Below are 16,930 nucleotides of genomic sequence, written 5' to 3'. Positions count from 1 at the left end.
AAAAACACAGGCGTTCGGTGCAGGAGTAAACGACTGGAATAACATGTAGCAGTGAATGTTTGCATGGTTAGAGTCAAATGTAACGTATATGCATTTTAGCATACTAATAGAATAAGACTAAGACTTTTAAAACAAAGTAATCTTTGTATGTTAAGGATTTTTTTTAGGGGGGTGGAGGTTTTAATTTGTTTTAAAAGTTATTTTGTCCTGGTGTTTTTTTTTTGAGGAGAGGTTGTAAAGGCAGGGTGCTGAAGAGTTTAGGGAGCTGTTCTTTTTTAAAAACTGTTCAACAATGGAAGGGGTATGGCCAGTTCTCTTACTTCATGTTCTAGCATTTTTAGCTGTAGCAGTCACAAGATGTGAGTGTATCAGAAGGATTGTAAGCTTCAGTATATGATTCCTGACTGTTTTTCTTTGAAATCTCGATGTTCCCTCCTGTCTGTAAGAATCTGTGTTTGAATTTACCTTTTTGTCAAGGGGTATTCATGCGATGTTACTATAATGGAACAGTACAGCACAGTACAGGTCTTTCGGATCTCGATGTTATGCCGACCTTTTATCCTACTCTAAGATCAAGCTAACCCAAATACCCTTCATTTTATTATCATCCATTTGCCTATCGAAGAGTCTCTTAAATGTCCCTAATGTATCTGACTCTACTACCACTACTGACAGTGCATTCCATGCACCCACCACTGTGTAAAGAATCTACCTCTGACATCTTCCCTAAAGCTTCCTCTAATCACCTTAAAATTATGCCCCTCATGACAGCCATTTTCACCCTGGGTAAGTAGCACTGACTGTAGTTTGAAAATGCCATTGCACTCAAAAATGTTTGGTCATTGAGTTTCTTAGTTAAATTGCTGTTTCTGGCTGGTTAAGAGTTTTAATAGTTAAGTTATTCTAAATTCTGTTTTAATTTGTTTGTGTTTCAAATAAAGTGTTTAAACAAATTCTGTTTTGCTTAAAGCCAAGTAGTTTGACCAGTTGCATCACACCTGGAACATCCACCTTTAAAATAAGAAAAAGTTAGGGTTTAGGTTACCTCCTAAAATATTTTGATGGGGTTTGGCCTGGTCCATAACCAAGAGTAAATCATATTTGACTAATTTGCTACAGTCCTTTGAAGGTGTAACAAGCAATGCAGCTAATGGAGATCCTGCAGCTTTTGTATACCTGGACTTGCAGAAGACATTTGATAAGGTGTCACATGTTTGGATAATACAGACATTTACAAATATGAATGGGTTAAGTGAATGGGCCAAAATTTGTTCAAGATTAATGGAGTTAAGTGTGAGGTTATCCATTTTGGTTAGAGGAATAGAAAGGCAACTAATTTTCTAAATGGAGAGAAACTTCAGAATGCTTCTATACAGAAGAATCTGGGTGTCTTTGTGCATGACTTGTGCAACATTAGTAAGCAGCAGGTAGTAAAGAAGGCAAATGGAATTTTGGCATTTATATACTCTATTCCTTTCACAATATGTAGGAAAGTGTTGCTGCAACTGTACAATGCATTAGTGAATCTGCACCTGGAGTACTGTGTACAATTCTGGCCTCCTCACTTGAGTGGGGATATAGTGGGGCAATTCAGAAGGAGGTTCACTACATTGACAGGTTTGTTTTATGAAGACAGATTGAGCAGTTTAGGCCTATACTGTCTGGAGTTTAGGTGTGAGAAAGGAGATCTAATTGTATATAAGATGTTTAAGGGGACTGACAAAGTAGACATACATAGATGCCAGTTATAACTGTACTGGAATAGCTTATTTTGATTGCGTAATCTGTTTCTTCAATGCGTTAGTGGCAACAGAATTATGTATTTCTGGGTACTGGTTGTGACAACGTTATTTTTAAGCAGACTGAGGAGCTACAGAATAAAGGAATCATTAAAAAACCTTGAGCAGAGAATTGAAAGCACATCAAAATATTTTCACAGTGTCATTTTATTAAAGTCAGTTACTTACAAGGTAACATGCACTTCCAGAGCTGAAGTACAAATGTTCAATTTTGCATAAATTCTATAAATTACTTGCTCTTTAGAGCATGAGCCAATGTATTTGAATTAGGGGAAATGGAAAGTCTTTTAGACTTTAAATGCTAGAAGTATGAATATCCAACTGGCACAGATGTAATGGTGACTAGAACATCAACACCAACAAAAATCACAATGCTGGAGAAACTCAGCTAGCCTGGCAGCATCTACTGTAATGGACTGTCAAATATACAGATGGATAAATTTTTTTGCAGAAAAATATGAATGGATGATGCCCATTTTTTCAGTTTACTCTAGGTTTATCAGTTTTTCCCATCTTTCCCTTTACAAGCTTGATATAAAGCCAGTTTAGTGTTCTTGAATAATCGCTAATCCATTGTGCACAATCTGCTTGCGCATGGAAGGACATAATTAAAAAATTATCCTGCATTCAGTTTTTAATCAAAATAAATAACGGCATGAGCAGAAAACAAATAAGACTGTACAATAACTTTAGGGTCTGGTTAATCAAACCATTTAGTCCTGGTAAATTAATAACATTTATATAGTTTCTTCTAAACAACTATCTGCCTCATTAACAAATAGTTATTCTGGACTGTATCTTCATGTTTTCTGCCAGAGAGTGGAGATAATTGGAAAGGCAAATGGATATTCTTCCCACTTCTTCACACGATGACAACAATGCCAAGTAGTACAAATACAGGATTGTCAGTGCATTAACTTTGCCACTTAAGTAGAGGCATGGTATATCAGCCATTCATACTTGGTAAAAGTTATATCCAGTAAACCACCCAAAATATTCATCTTGTAGTGATTTACTTACAAGTCTTGTCCAAATTAAATCATATTACCTAAATTCATTTAATTATTTTGTCCAATCTGCACACACTAAAGAGAAGAACTTTGGTTTGGTGAGCCAATTATCACATCAGAATTCCTGCAGAAAAGTTACGGTGAAAAAGGACTAAATTGATTTAATTCAATTGATTCAAGTTGCAACTGTGGAAACCCATGGATGAAGTTTTTCCATTTGACAATACATGCATTCAAATAATGGAAGCCAAGAAATCAGACCATTCTGGAACCAGGCTACAATTTCATTGTACTGTATGTTATCACACCCAATGAGGTCAATGGCAACATCATAGCACACTGTACATCAACCCAGGAATAAGGTTGGTGTCAATCTAATTTTTCTCCACACTCAAAATCATTCATATTTTAACGTGAAAAAATATTTACTGTAATTCAGACACTATTACCTAACATTATAGTTATTCAAACTGAACACCCTTTATTCAAATTTGACAGTGTACAAAACTATAAAGTCATGGATTGTGTGAAACAATCAGCATTTTAAGTGAATATAAAAATCAATTAATCTGCTATTCTTATGGTCAAATCATTTTCTGCAGGATAGCAGACTTGATAAGCCCTAGTGATAATTTTGGAGCAGTGAAGCAGCAATGTAAAAGCTGTACAAGCAAATGGTGGGTGTGTTCTACAGTCAAGTATTTAACTAATTTTAAAACCAGGGTATAGGATAGAGTTCTTGCTGTGCGGATTTCGAATCTTTAATATGAGAAAATGGGTTGAACAGATTGTCAATTTGCAAACGTGACAGTAAGGATACTGCCAACAGTTCTAACTGCATCACATAAGTGTGTGTTATGGCTTTTGTTCTTTACGGAGTAACTTCAAATATTTAGAATTGAAGCAACACGGATGAAGGAAGGAAAAGATTAGCAGAAAATAAAAAAGGAAAAAAGGACAGTTAAAGGAAATAAACAAGATCAGAATTAAGAATGTTAGGAAATTTCATCTTTCCATTTGACTCATTCTATAGCATGCTGCAAGTGACTTCATATACTTGAAGGAGTTTATTAGAAATTAATCATTACAAACATGAGAAGTCCGCCATCAAAATGCAATTAAAATTATGAATTCAAAGAATTCTGATTAATATTTAGTTGCTTCATTTACTAACTAGATTTAAATACTGAAGACAGAACAGAATTGACTCAACTAAATAAGGTTGATAATTTAGCCCCTTGACCCTTCTAGTTAATGGGTATACCTGGTGCTGAAGCCCTTGACAATTGTATCTGCATATTATTAATAGACAGTTATCACTTAAGCTACCTTCAGCATTAAGTAAATAGTAACTTATGCTGGCAATTTTTTCCAGAGGACCTCAAATAAAACCATTTAAAAAATGAACTTCGATAAATAAAGAAAAGCAATGTTAGAATTAAACAGAATTCTTTGAACTGGTTTGATTTATTTTTTAAAATCACGGATTCTGGTGGGGAGATTCTCCAACATCTTCACTTTGGTTTTTCAATACCCCTGTGTAAATAAAACCAATTCTAAAAAGCAAGTAAACAATAGACTGAAGTACGGATTCTATAGCAAGTGACTTTTGAATAGGGCACTGGAGGTATTCATTTTTGGCCTGTGATTTAAGAAGTCAATCTTCTGTCTTACCTGAGTGACTCCAATAACATTTAGCTGGTAATAACTAAAATATTTTTCATTTGGATTAATATGAGCCAAACTCTGCAATCCATTTCTCATACTTCTCCAGGTCTGCAGCAGAAACAGACTTAGAAACTTTCTTTAGAGCCATTCCAAAATCTTCCATGGTTGTTGGCATCTGCAACTCATCCCTGGAGATATTTCTTATTTCCTCAGGAGTTAGCCCTTGAATGCGACGTCGCATGGCCATCATGGAGGCATCCCTAAAGTTAGAAATAGAATTAAATTAGAGACAGCAAGAGTTAGGGCATTCAGTTAGGCACTTCAGCCTCTCAAATCTGCTCTCCCATTTAATACGATCACAAGACCTTAAGATATAGGAGCAGAATGAGGCCATTTAGCCCATCGAAACAGCTCTGCCATTCAAACATGGTTGATGTTTCTCAACCCCATTTTCCTGCTTTTTCCCTGTAACTTGTGATTCCCTTACTAATCTGATTTAAATACGCTCAGTGGCTTGGGCTCTATAGCCATCTGTGGCAATGAGTTCTATAGATTAACTACCATCTGGCTGAAGATATTACTCCTAACTTCAGTTCTAAAGAATTGTCCTTTTACTGAGGATCCTAGAATCTCTCCTATCATTGAAAATATCTTCATGTTCATTCGATCCAGGCCTCTTGGTATTCTGTAAGTTTCAATCAGAACTCCCCTACAATTCTCCTAAATTCCATCACATGCAGACACCAACTCCTCAACCAATTCTATATGACCAGACTTCCTTACTGACTTGGAGGTGCTGGTGTTGGACTAGGGTGGCCAAAGTTAAAAATCACAAAACACCAGGCTATAGTCCAAAAAATAAACATTTTGGACTATATGCTGGTGCTGTGAAAGTTTTGACTTTCTCACTGGGACCTTCTTGCAAGCCTTCTCTGGAACCCCTCCAAGGCCAGCAAATCTTTCCTTAGATATGGGGCCCAAAACTGCTCACAATATTCCAAACGTGGTCTGACCAGAGCCTTATACAGCCTCACCAATATATTCACGCTCTTGAATTCTAGCTCTATCAAAATGAATGCTGACAATGCATTTGCCTACCTGTCAATTGAACCTACACGTTAACCTTAACGGAATCCTGAACTAGGTCTCCCAAGGCCCTGTGCTTCAGATTTCCTAAGCCTTTGCCCATTTAGAAAATAGTCTATGCCTCTATTCTTCTCACTAAAGTGCATAACCTCACCATTTTCACATTGCGTTCCATGTGCCATTTCTTTGTCCGTTCTCCCAGCTTGTCCAAGCCCTTCTGCATCCTCTCCACCTCAGCACTACCTGTCCCTCCACCTTTAGATCATGTGCAGACTTAGTAACAATGCTATGTTCCTTCATCCAGATCGTTAATGTATAATGAGAACATGGTCCCAAAACCGACCCCTGCAGAACTCCACTCATTGCTTCATATGAAAAAGACCCCCTTATTGTCTCCTTCTGCCTCCTACCAGTCAGCCAATCCTCTAATCATACCAGAATCTTGCTCTTAACACCATGGGCTCATATCTTATTTAGAAGCCTTCTGTGCAGCATCTTGTCAAAAGTTTTCTGGAAATCCAAATAAATGATGGCTGACCTCATCTTGGCCTCAACTCCATTTTCCTGCCTGCTCCCCATAACCTTTTACTAATTAAAACCCTATCCCCTTCTAAAATGTATTTGGTGTCCTGGCATCCACTGCACTCTGCAGTGAATTCCAGATTCATGTTTCTTTGAGAGAAGTAATTTCTTACCTAATTTAAATCTGCCAGCCCTTAGCTTAAACCTCCAATTTCTCATTCTAGATCGCCCCAAAATGGGAAACATCTGCTCTACATCTCCTTTAGCATCTTATGTTCCGCAGTTTCATCTCCTTTCATTCTTCTAAACTCTAGTGAGTATAACCTAAATTGCTCAATGTCTCATCATAAAACAAGACTTTAATCTCTGGAATTAACCAAATGAATCTTCGCTCAAATTCCTTCAAAGCAATTACATGCTTCGTCAGGATACTCAAACTCTACACAGTATTCAAGATGTGTCTTCATCAATGCAACAATACATCACTGCATTTATACACCTTTCCTTTAGCAATAAATGCCAAAATTCCATTTTCTCTCCTGATTACTTGCTGTACTTCTGCACTAGCTTTTTGTAGTTCATACACATGGAACAGAGAGATCCTTCTGCATCTATGCATTTTGAAATTTAGATAATAAGTTGCATTTTTTATTCTTTGACCAAAATACATAACCTAACTTAACCACATTAAATTCAGTCTGCCAAATTTTGGCCCATTCATGGTCAGAGACATACAATCATACAACTTGGAAACACACCCTTTGGTCCAACCAGTCCATGCTGAAGATAATCCGAAAATAAATAGTTTCACCTGCCAGCTCTTGGTCCATGTCACTCCAGAATGTTCCCATTCGTGCACTTATCAAATATCTTTTAAACGTTGTAATGGTAACCACATCCTCAGTGTGTTCATTACATATGTAAACCACCCTCTAAATAAAAACTGCCCATCATGCCTTTTTTCAATCTCTCTCCTCTCACCTTAAAAAGACATCCCAGAAAAGACAATTAGCATTAGCTGTATCTATACACCTCATTATTTTATAAACTTCTGCAAGGTCATCTCTCAATCTCCTATACTACAGTGGAAGAAGTCCCAGCTTATCCAGCCTTCCTTTATAACTCAAACATTCCACACCCAGTAACATCTTGATAAATCTCTTCTGAACCCTCTCCAGCTTAATAGTACCCTTTCTATAACTGGGCAACCTGAACTGGACACCATATTCCAGAAGAGGCCTCACCAACTCACCAATACCCTGTAGAACCTCAAGATTACTTCCCACCTTCTAAACTCAAACAACCTAAACTATCCATATGATTTGTAAATTTCTTATTTCCTATTTGCAACTTACTTTCCCATCTATTTTAATGTCATCTGCAAATCTAGCTTTGGTATATTCTATCCCTGCATTCAATTCATTAATATAGATTGTAAATAGATGAGGCTCCAAAGATGGTGCTCTGTGGGAACCTACTAATTACAGCCTGCCAACCAGAAAAAAAGCCATTTATCCTCATTCTCTTCTTTCTGACTAACCAATCCTCTATCTAGCATTCTGTACGACCCTTAATCCTGTGTGATCATACTCTGTGTAGGAATCTTATATGCAGCACCTTATCAAACATCTTATGGAAGTCCATTTACACCTATAAGACCATTATCCATTTTACGTGTTTCATCTTCAAAAGAACTCTATCAAATTAGTCAAAGGTGTCGACGCAACTTCGCTGGATTCCAGGTTTACCCTCTCCCCACCTCATACCGGATCTGGCTATCCTGCCTAGCCATTTTCCTTCTCACCTGTCCAATCCACCCTCCCTGCTGATCTATCACAGTCGCCCCCCTCCCCCACCTGCATCTGCCTGTCGCCTACCCAGCTGCCTCCACCCCTGATGGGGGGCTTGTGGCCAGGGCATCAACTCTTCTGCTTCTCAGGTGCTGCCTGACCTGCTTTGTTTTTGTAGCGCCAAACATATTGACTCTAACTCTCCAGCATCTGCAGTCCGCACTCTCTCTCATTTCATGTTCCCAACAACAAGGAATGTTAGTTCAACATTCAAGACGGCAAGGTGGATCAGTGGTTAGTTTTGTTGCCTCACAGTATCTGTGTCCTGGGTTCGATTCCAGCCTCAGGTAACTGTGGATTTTGCACATTCTCCCCGTGACTGCATGGGTTTCCTCTGGGTGCTCCAGTTTCCACCCACAATCCAAAGATGTACAGGTTAGGTGAATTGGCCATGCTAAACTGCCCTTAGTGTTCAGCGATGTGTAGGTTAGGTGCATTAGTCAGGGGTAAATATAGAGTAATAGGGTAGGGGAATGGATCTGGGTGGGTTACTCTTTGGAGGGCTGATGTGGACTTGTTGGGCTGAATAGCCTGTTTCCATATTATAGGGATCCCTGATGAAGGGCTTTTGCCCGAAATGTCAATTTTACTGCTCCTTGGATGCTGCCTGAACTGCTGTGCATTTCCAGCAGCACTAATCCAGAATCTGGTTTCCAGCATCTGCAGTCATTGTTTTTACCTCTATACTTTAGGGATTCCAAAGACATTGTTCATCCTTCATAAACTACGCTGACTCTGATGGATTGTGTTTTGATTTTCCCTTCCTACTTCTTTAATAATAGACCCCAACAATTTTCCCAATGACAGATGTTCAACTAACCGATTTATAGCTTTGTAATTTCTATCTTCCTTCTTGAATAAGGATGTTATGTTTGCATTTTTCCATTGTGCTGGAACCTTTCCAGAATCCAGGGAATTTTTAACCAATGCATGTGTTATCACTGCTGTCACTTCCTTTAAGACTCTGTATTTCTCAATTTAAAAGCTTGAAACCTTTACAGATACTGCATTTCTTCCTTTTTTTGCTCCCAACTGCTCCTAGAAATTACAAAATCCTTACTTATTCCAATCCTGATTCCACAATCTCTAATCTTTAGGTCCTTCTCCAACTACCTATGCTAACTGCTCCATCATTTTCTTTCTCATGGTGCTTGCTCTTTGCCTCCTTCCTGAACATTTCTATCTAGTCCCCAGCTAGTTAACAGAACATCAGGTTGCATGCCTGTCCCTTCTAAATCATTAGTATTCTCGAAGTATTTGCTTATAATTTATCTATCCTAAATATCATCTATTTCTAGCTGACCTCATTTCGTATTAAAGTTCGTAGATGCATTGTTGTCTCCTCAATTTGTCTCAAAACTGATATTTACAAAATCTAAATTCTACCTTTATCACAGCACAAAATAGACCTGCCCAAAGTCACAAAAACTGTGACTGCAAGTTACATATTTGATCTTGACCCTATTGAGGTCACTTAACACATTACTTTGTGCTATGGGTACCTCTTCCAATCTATAGTTTTGTGTACAGTTACACTAACTGTTCAATAGAACCAATAAAGCCCTAGCATTACATCCCAGTGCTCACCATACTATCCTGGTTCTCTTTACTTCATCTACATTCTTTTCCTTCACCACATTAGTGGGCGGCACGGTGGCACAGTGGTTAGCACTGCTGCCTCACAGCGCCAGAGACCCGGGTTCAATTCCCGCCTCTGGCGACTCTCTGTGTGGTGTTTGCACATTGTCTGCGTGGGTTTCCTCCGGGTGCTCCGGTTTCCTCCCACAATCCAAAAAAATGTGCAGGTTAGGTGAATTGGCCATGCTAAATTGCCCGTAGTGTTAGGTGAAGAGGTAAATGTAGGGGAATGGGTCTGGGTGGGTTGCGCTTCGGCGGGTCGGTGTGGACTTGTTGGGCCGAAGGGCCTGTTTCCACACTGTAAGTAATCTAATCTAATCTAATTATCCAAAGGATTAGTTTTCATGTGAAAATGATACTCAGCTCTAAATCTCTATCACTAATAGACAGTATTTATTTAAGAGAGGTCAGTGAAAATTACAGTGATGAAAATATCATTATAGCCTTGAGACGCTCTTCTCCAGCCAGAAGAATTAAAGCGGATTCCTTTAAATAGTAAAAAAAGGTTCCGATAGGAGAAAGATGAATATTATTTCTACTAGTTGGACAGCAATGAATGGGACAATTAATTTAAAATTAACATTAAGTAGGAAGAGGGATTTGATGTCTACTTCCCTATTTCTGAAATGTTTTAACATTTAGGAATGGGATCAGGATAAATACATGCATATTTAAGTCTGAATGTTAACTATATGAGAGTTGTAGGTAGATGACCAACAATGTGCAAGGGTGTGAGAGAAACATGAGTGTGCGCAAGAGAGAGACAGTGAGAGCACAAGAGAGTGAGACAGAAGAGGAGGAAGAAAAGGAGGAGGGACTCAATGCCAAGTGAATATGCAAGGAATGTTTATATAAAAGACAAACTTTTGTACTTTTATGCTTTTCAAGTGCTGTTCAAAAATACTTTTTTTTGGTTTGTAGGTGAATGTGTGCCCAATTTGCACAACCCAAAACTCCACAAACAGAAAATGAAGGGTGATCTGTTGTTTCACATTCATTTTAGCACTTATCTCTAGAGAACTGCCTTCTGTTTTTCTCCAATGTATACAAGTAAACATTAAGCAGCTGAAAAATGCGAAACCTTACTTTTCCCTCACATAGTTGTCCAGTTAGAAAAATTGAAATGTAAAACAAAGGTATATACAGCCTCAAGAAATAAGATATCAATAAATTGACTGTGCTGAAACAAACCTGCAAACATTGGTTATGTCTGCTCCAGAATATCCTTCCATTTGTTCAGCTATTTTTTTGACATCTACATCATCTGCCACCTCTAATTCTCGGAGGTTTATCCGCAGCAGCTCCTCTCTTCCTGTTGCTGAAATTAAAAAATTGAGTTTGCATTAGATTTATTTTGACATTTGTCTCCAGACTCTTACATAAAAATACTGATATCAATTTGTGTTTTTGCAAGGTTTGTAGCTCAGGTTGGGGTTTAGGGTGTAGGTTTGCTATCCAGACGTTTCATTACCTGGCTAGGTAACATCATCAGTGGCGACCTCCAAGTGAAGCAAAGCTGTTGTCTCCTGCTTTCTATTTACATCTTTCTCCTGGATGGGGTTTCTGGCGTTTGTGGTGATGTCATTTCCTGTTCATTTTCTAGCTAGCCACAAAAAGACACGACTCTCTCTCTCTCCCCCGTAGCCCTACACATGGATGAATAAAAACCACCATTTCGACTGGGACAACACATCTATCCTGGGACAGTCTAAGCAAAGACATGCCAGAGAATTCCTAGAAGTCTGGAACTCCAACCACAACGCCATAAACAAACACATAGATCTAGATGCCATCTATCAACCCCTCAGAAAACGAACAGGAAATGACATCACCACAAACCCCAGGAACCCCATCCAGGAGAAAGATATAAATAGAAAGCAGGATACAACAGCTTCGCTTCACTTGGAGGTCGCCACTGATGATGTGATTTAGCCAGGTAACGAAACGTCTGGATATCAAACCTACAGCTCAGCGAGCAAACCTACACCCTAAATCAATTTGTGTCTTTATTCAAACCTGGAGCCAAGACTGAAAAATCCTCAATTTACACTATGAAAGATTTTCCTACTACAGGTACTTCTCCTATAATGCGGTATTGTGTTTCTGTTAAAGAAAATCGCACACTATAAATAGTGGGGTCTATGGGAAAAACAGGGTTGGGACGAACAACCTTAAATATCAGTAAAAATCAAACAAAAATATTAGTTCCGAAATGTCGATTCTCTTGCTTCTTGGATGCTGCCTGACCTGCTGCGCTTTTCCAGCAACACATTTTCAGCTCTGATCTCCAGCATCTGCAGTCCTGACTTTCTCCAAAAATATTAGTTAGCCTAACATAAACAATAGATCAGTCTAAGTAAATCTTTACTTGATATTTTGATGAAATAATACAGTAAATTTGACACCTTTTAACACAAACTTTCACTGACTACAGCATCTGACTTTTCACAATGCACTTCATCAGAAAGCATGGGACTGAATGACCACGTGATGCCAATGTAGAAGTCCAGTCCTCCTCAAGATTCTTCCCCAGTGTGAAAAAATGTTCCTTCTAAATGCAGACTACAATTCCCAGTTTCAAGGTTTGCAGAGCTGATTGAATTTCTATTTTAGCTGAACACACTGAATTTGCATTTTGCAAAGGACGATGAGGCTGCGTTTCACCATTCAGGTAAGCGCCGGGGATGGAACCGCACAAGTGAATAGGAGCTCACTTATTAAATAAAAAAGTCAGCAATGCACTAATCTCGTTACAGCCAAATCGTGTTTAATAAATGCACATTATAGGAAAACTACCTGCATTTCTGCTCATACATGATTTGCTAAACATTGTCAATTACAGATACCGTAATCAGTATAACTCAGGATTCATTCTGCAATATTAAGCAAACAGAGGCAAAATTAATGTTGTAGCATTCACTAACCAAATGTTACAAGGGAATGAAAATGATTTCCTGATAAATTGTGATTCTTTCCCTATCAAGTTTTTAATACAATATTCATCAGTAGAATAATAATCTAGATGACTATTACAGAAAAAAGCTAAAGGAACAGAAATGATCAAAGTTGTTCGCACATATTCAATAAAATATTTTGACAAGTTATTTGTCATGGATGAGTCACAGCTTCTTCTAGTTCTAACTGAAGACTTGGTAAAGCTAAACTTACACTGGACATAAAAGCTTCAACCTTTGCATTATCTTATCAGTACCTGAAGGTAAAGGAATGTAAATTCGTTTTTCTAGACGCCTTCTTAGGGCTTCATCAATATCCCATGGGAAATTTGTAGCTGCTAGAACCATAACCATCTTTGAAGGGTCGTCATTCTCTGATGCACCTCCAACACCTAATACAGAGGAGCCAACGTATCAGCAAGCAACATATTTTGCATAACGAGAAAATGATATCAAATTTAAACTTTACACTTAATTCTGGGGTTCTCATACAAATCTATTAAAGTTTAAGAGGGAAGTCCAGAACTAGGAGTCACAGCCTAGGGATAATGGGCAGGCAATTTAGGACTGAAGAGAAATTTCTTCACCCAGAGTAGTAAACCTGGGGGAATCTTCTGCCATAGAAAGTGGCCGAGAAGGAACCAGATATAGTTCTTAGGACTAAAAGGCATTAAAGGGTATGGGGAGAAAGTGTGCACAGGACACAGAGTTGCATGATCAGCCATAATCATATTGCTGAAAGGGCAGAATGCCATACTTTCGCTCCTATTTTCTACATCTAAGAGAAAGAAGCAATGGAAATGAGAATGAGAATGAAAAGTTACAAAAAATTTTTTAAAAAGTTAAAGAGAATAGAGAATAAGTAAAAATTTTTTTTGCACTTTCAAGACCCCTTTCACAATCCCAGGATATCCCAAAGCACTTTCCAGTTAAAGAAGCATATTTTGTGAAGTGCCAATGTTAGAAGATAAAAAACATTTAGACTGACCATAAAAGTTTTGCTTATTTCAGCTATGTTCTTCCTTGTCTGAATAAAGTTCAATTTCTATGTTAAAATGTTCTACTCTCAACCCATCTGCCTCCACATTTAATGATTGTGCTCTGCATTTTCTCACGACATCCTGCATGAAGCCACACCAAACACATCATACCTTCCCCTTTCAGTAAAAGAGAGGAACTGAGGCCTCTACAATGTCTTGGTCCATTCCTCATTGTTCCAAAGCCCTTTCCTTCTAATGCAAAAGCAAAACGTGTCTTTTTGTCTTCACACCTTCACATTATCCAGGGTTTCAAATGCTTCTTCCAGGTTAACAATGATTTACTTTAACATTTAGTTGAGTCAACAGCACTTACTGCTCATTATGCAGTCTCCTCTACAAACGTAGATTAATTACTATTTTGCAAAACATCTCCACTCAATCTACAAGTGTGATCTTGAGTTTTTGATCACCTGTCATTTTAATTCTCCATCCAATGTCCATTATCACATTTCTATTTTCAGTCTTCTACACTGCTCCATTTCAACTTAACATAAGCTAAAAACAGCATCTCAAATTTTGATAGCCATGTTAGTCATTTAAAGTTAATACTGAATTCCATTTTTATCATAACCTCTGTCCCCATATTTTCAGCTGATGGCTATTGATGATGATTTTCTATTTTTACAACTCTATTGGACCCAAGTTTTACTAGATACTAGATTACTTACAGTGTGGAAACAGGCCCTTGGGCCCAACAAATCCACACCAAACCTCCGAAGAGCCACCCACCCACCGAGACCCATTCTCCTACATTTACTCCTTCACCTAACACTACGGGCAATTTAGAATGGCTAACTCATCTAACCTGCGCATCTTTGGACTGTGGGAGGAAACCAGAGCACCCGGAGGAAACCCACACAGACATGGGGAGAATGTGCAACGTCTACACAGACAGTTGCCTGAGGCGGGAATTGAACTCGGGTCTCTGTTGCTATGAGGCAGCAGTGCTAACCACTGTGCCACCGTGCCGTCCCAAGTTTTGTTTTTTTACTTCTCCTGTGACCATGCACACTCAGCCATTGTCATCTAATCACTCCTGCTATCCATCCTATCAGACTTTCCTTGATCTTCATTTCTATTCCCTGCTTCCATACTAGCAAATGGATTAAACTTCTAACATTCTGCACTTTGACCTGAAACATTAATTAACTTGTCCTCCTGAAAATATTGAGCATTTCTCGCACTTTGTTTTATAGCAAATTTATGCCAATTTTCAGTTCTTAGTTAGGGCAGCGGTTCATGTGCTACAAATAACTTCAGCCTTATGCAACAAATAAAAAAATTTGCCAGATTGCTGCTCCCTATTGCTACTCAGATGGGAAGTTAAAAATCACAACACCAGGTTATAGTCCAACAGGTTTAACTGGACGCACACTAGCTTTCGGAGCGTCGCTCCTTCGTCAGGTGGTAGTGGAGGAGATGCTCCGAAAGCTAGTGTGCTTCCAGTTAAACCTGTTGGACTATAACCTAGTGTTGTGTGATTTTTAACTTTGTACACCCCAGTCCAACACGGGCATCTCCAAATCATGACAGTTGGGAAGTGTTGGTTAGATGAATCATAAGCAAACACAAAAGTTGGTTATGATGTGCTCCATGGATTCATAGCCAGCTAACATTTAGACAAGGTCTCCTATCAAGCATAGAGGTAAAAAAAAGGCACTCACCATCCATCTGAACAAGTAGCTCAGCTTTTACTCGTCTGCTTGCCTCATGCTCCTCAGCAGTTCCTCTACGACTGCAAATGGAGTCAATTTCATCAATGAAAATGGTTGTTGGGGCATAAAATCTGGCCTCGAAAACAATAAGCAGGAATGCAATGTCAGGTAACACCTCAGCATCAATTCCAATAATTTCACTCGATATATTTTCTGATTACTTCATTCAACAATGAAAAACTTTCATGATTGTTTTAAAACAAAGTTTGAGTAGGGAAAGGCCAATAGATAATTTGTCAGAGATCACACTCATGCAACGTCTTGCCGTGACTCTGAAGTCATATTTCCAGATATATTCAACTGTCCTTAGTCACTTCAACAACTGTTAAGTTGATGCATTTTCCTGCACTACATTCTGCTAACTTTTGGGGTTGTTAGTGTATTGTAAGAATCTTGGTTGTCTATCAGGAGTCAGTCTGCCGTAAATGTTGAAGAAGCTGTTGAATGGCTGGACAAGGGTTTCAGCAAGTCTCTGCTCACGTTCTGAGAAAAGAGACACGTTTAATTACTGAAGTTTTAACAGATTTTGCTTCACCAGCCAACGTTCACCTGGGTCATAATTTATTGATATTCTACCCAAATCTTAGTTTAAATGAGGACATATTGAAACTAAATGTGATTTGTTTGGTGTGTTGCATGTCTCTGGGTTTCTACTTTAGGAGCGAGCAACTTTTATTTTGATGTTGGAGAAAACTGTTGTTTCACCCCTCTGATCAACATGAGTCAGCTGGGAGTGTAGAATCTTATTTATCAGCGGTACAAAGGGACAAATACTTACACTATCTTACAGGATCTCAGTAGCTGTTCCATGATTATACGAAGGTATCAGGGGCCAGATCAGGAAGGTGTCATTTATGAAAAGTGAATGAATGAACGAATGAGTATTGGGTTTCTTGGTTTACACATTTTTTTTCTGTCTTTGCCTATTAAGGCTGTACTTTACTTTGCCAGCTACTTTCACATTTTGTGCAGGATTTAGAATACAGATTATTTTGTGATTTGGTGTCTGGTTCATGATCTACTTTTTCAAGCTGCAAACTGAAAACTAATCAACATGAATCAGGTGTTACCTACAACTGTACAAACACCTACCATTTCAAACAAAAGGCGGACAAGTTTCTCAGACTCTCCTCTATACTTGGAAGTAAGCGTTGATGAAGAAATATTGAAAAACGTTGTTCCACATTCAGTTGCTACAGCTTTAGCCAGCATTGTTTTTCCTGTTCCTGGTGGACCAACCATCAGTACTCCCTGTATAAACAAGCATACATATTCTAAAACTCAGTGGCAGTAGCACCTAATTACTTAGAACTTCAGACCCAACAACATTTACTCTCCCCAATTCTCATCTAAATTGAAACAGCAAAATGCATTGCAGAGACGCAACACACTGCAGTCTTCTTTGCAGAAATTCTCAACTGCAGCCACAAATCTGGGAGATAGCAAATTGGGCAACAACAACAAACAGGAACTCTGAGACCGAAAGAGGTGCAAAACCTGAAAACTGTTCCAACAGATGCAGTGCTCTTGCACCTCTCATACATGCTTGTACAAGATTCAATACAAATCAGGTATTTGATAAACAAACCATTTGAATATTTTCAGACTTTTAAAGCAATATAAGTTCTTCATCGACTCCAAATCTTTC

The 16,930-nt window shown here is 38.5% G+C and overlaps 1 protein-coding gene across 3 annotated transcripts in view; it reads right to left on the bottom strand.

Moving 5' to 3' along the window:
* Nucleotides 1-1,928: 1,928 nt before the first annotated feature.
* The window catches only part of LOC140464074 (katanin p60 ATPase-containing subunit A1-like), a 47,751-nt gene continuing 32,749 nt past the window's right edge, over nt 1,929-16,930 (bottom strand). For all 3 annotated transcript variants that reach the window (XM_072558768.1, XM_072558759.1, XM_072558777.1), the window contains exons 7-11: nt 16,375-16,533; nt 15,232-15,358; nt 12,785-12,919; nt 10,765-10,891; nt 1,929-4,737 (exon numbers count right to left, since the gene is read on the bottom strand). In XM_072558768.1, coding sequence (XP_072414869.1) covers nt 4,539-4,737; nt 10,765-10,891; nt 12,785-12,919; nt 15,232-15,358; nt 16,375-16,533 — 747 coding nt within the window. In that variant the 3' untranslated portion in view covers nt 1,929-4,538. The remainder of the gene's footprint in view (nt 4,738-10,764; nt 10,892-12,784; nt 12,920-15,231; nt 15,359-16,374; nt 16,534-16,930) is intronic.

This window comes from Chiloscyllium punctatum, chromosome 3 (assembly GCF_047496795.1).
Source record: "Chiloscyllium punctatum isolate Juve2018m chromosome 3, sChiPun1.3, whole genome shotgun sequence".
In the NCBI taxonomy this organism is placed as follows: domain Eukaryota; kingdom Metazoa; phylum Chordata; class Chondrichthyes; order Orectolobiformes; family Hemiscylliidae; genus Chiloscyllium; species Chiloscyllium punctatum.
This window is presented reverse-complemented; position numbering and strand designations above follow the sequence as displayed.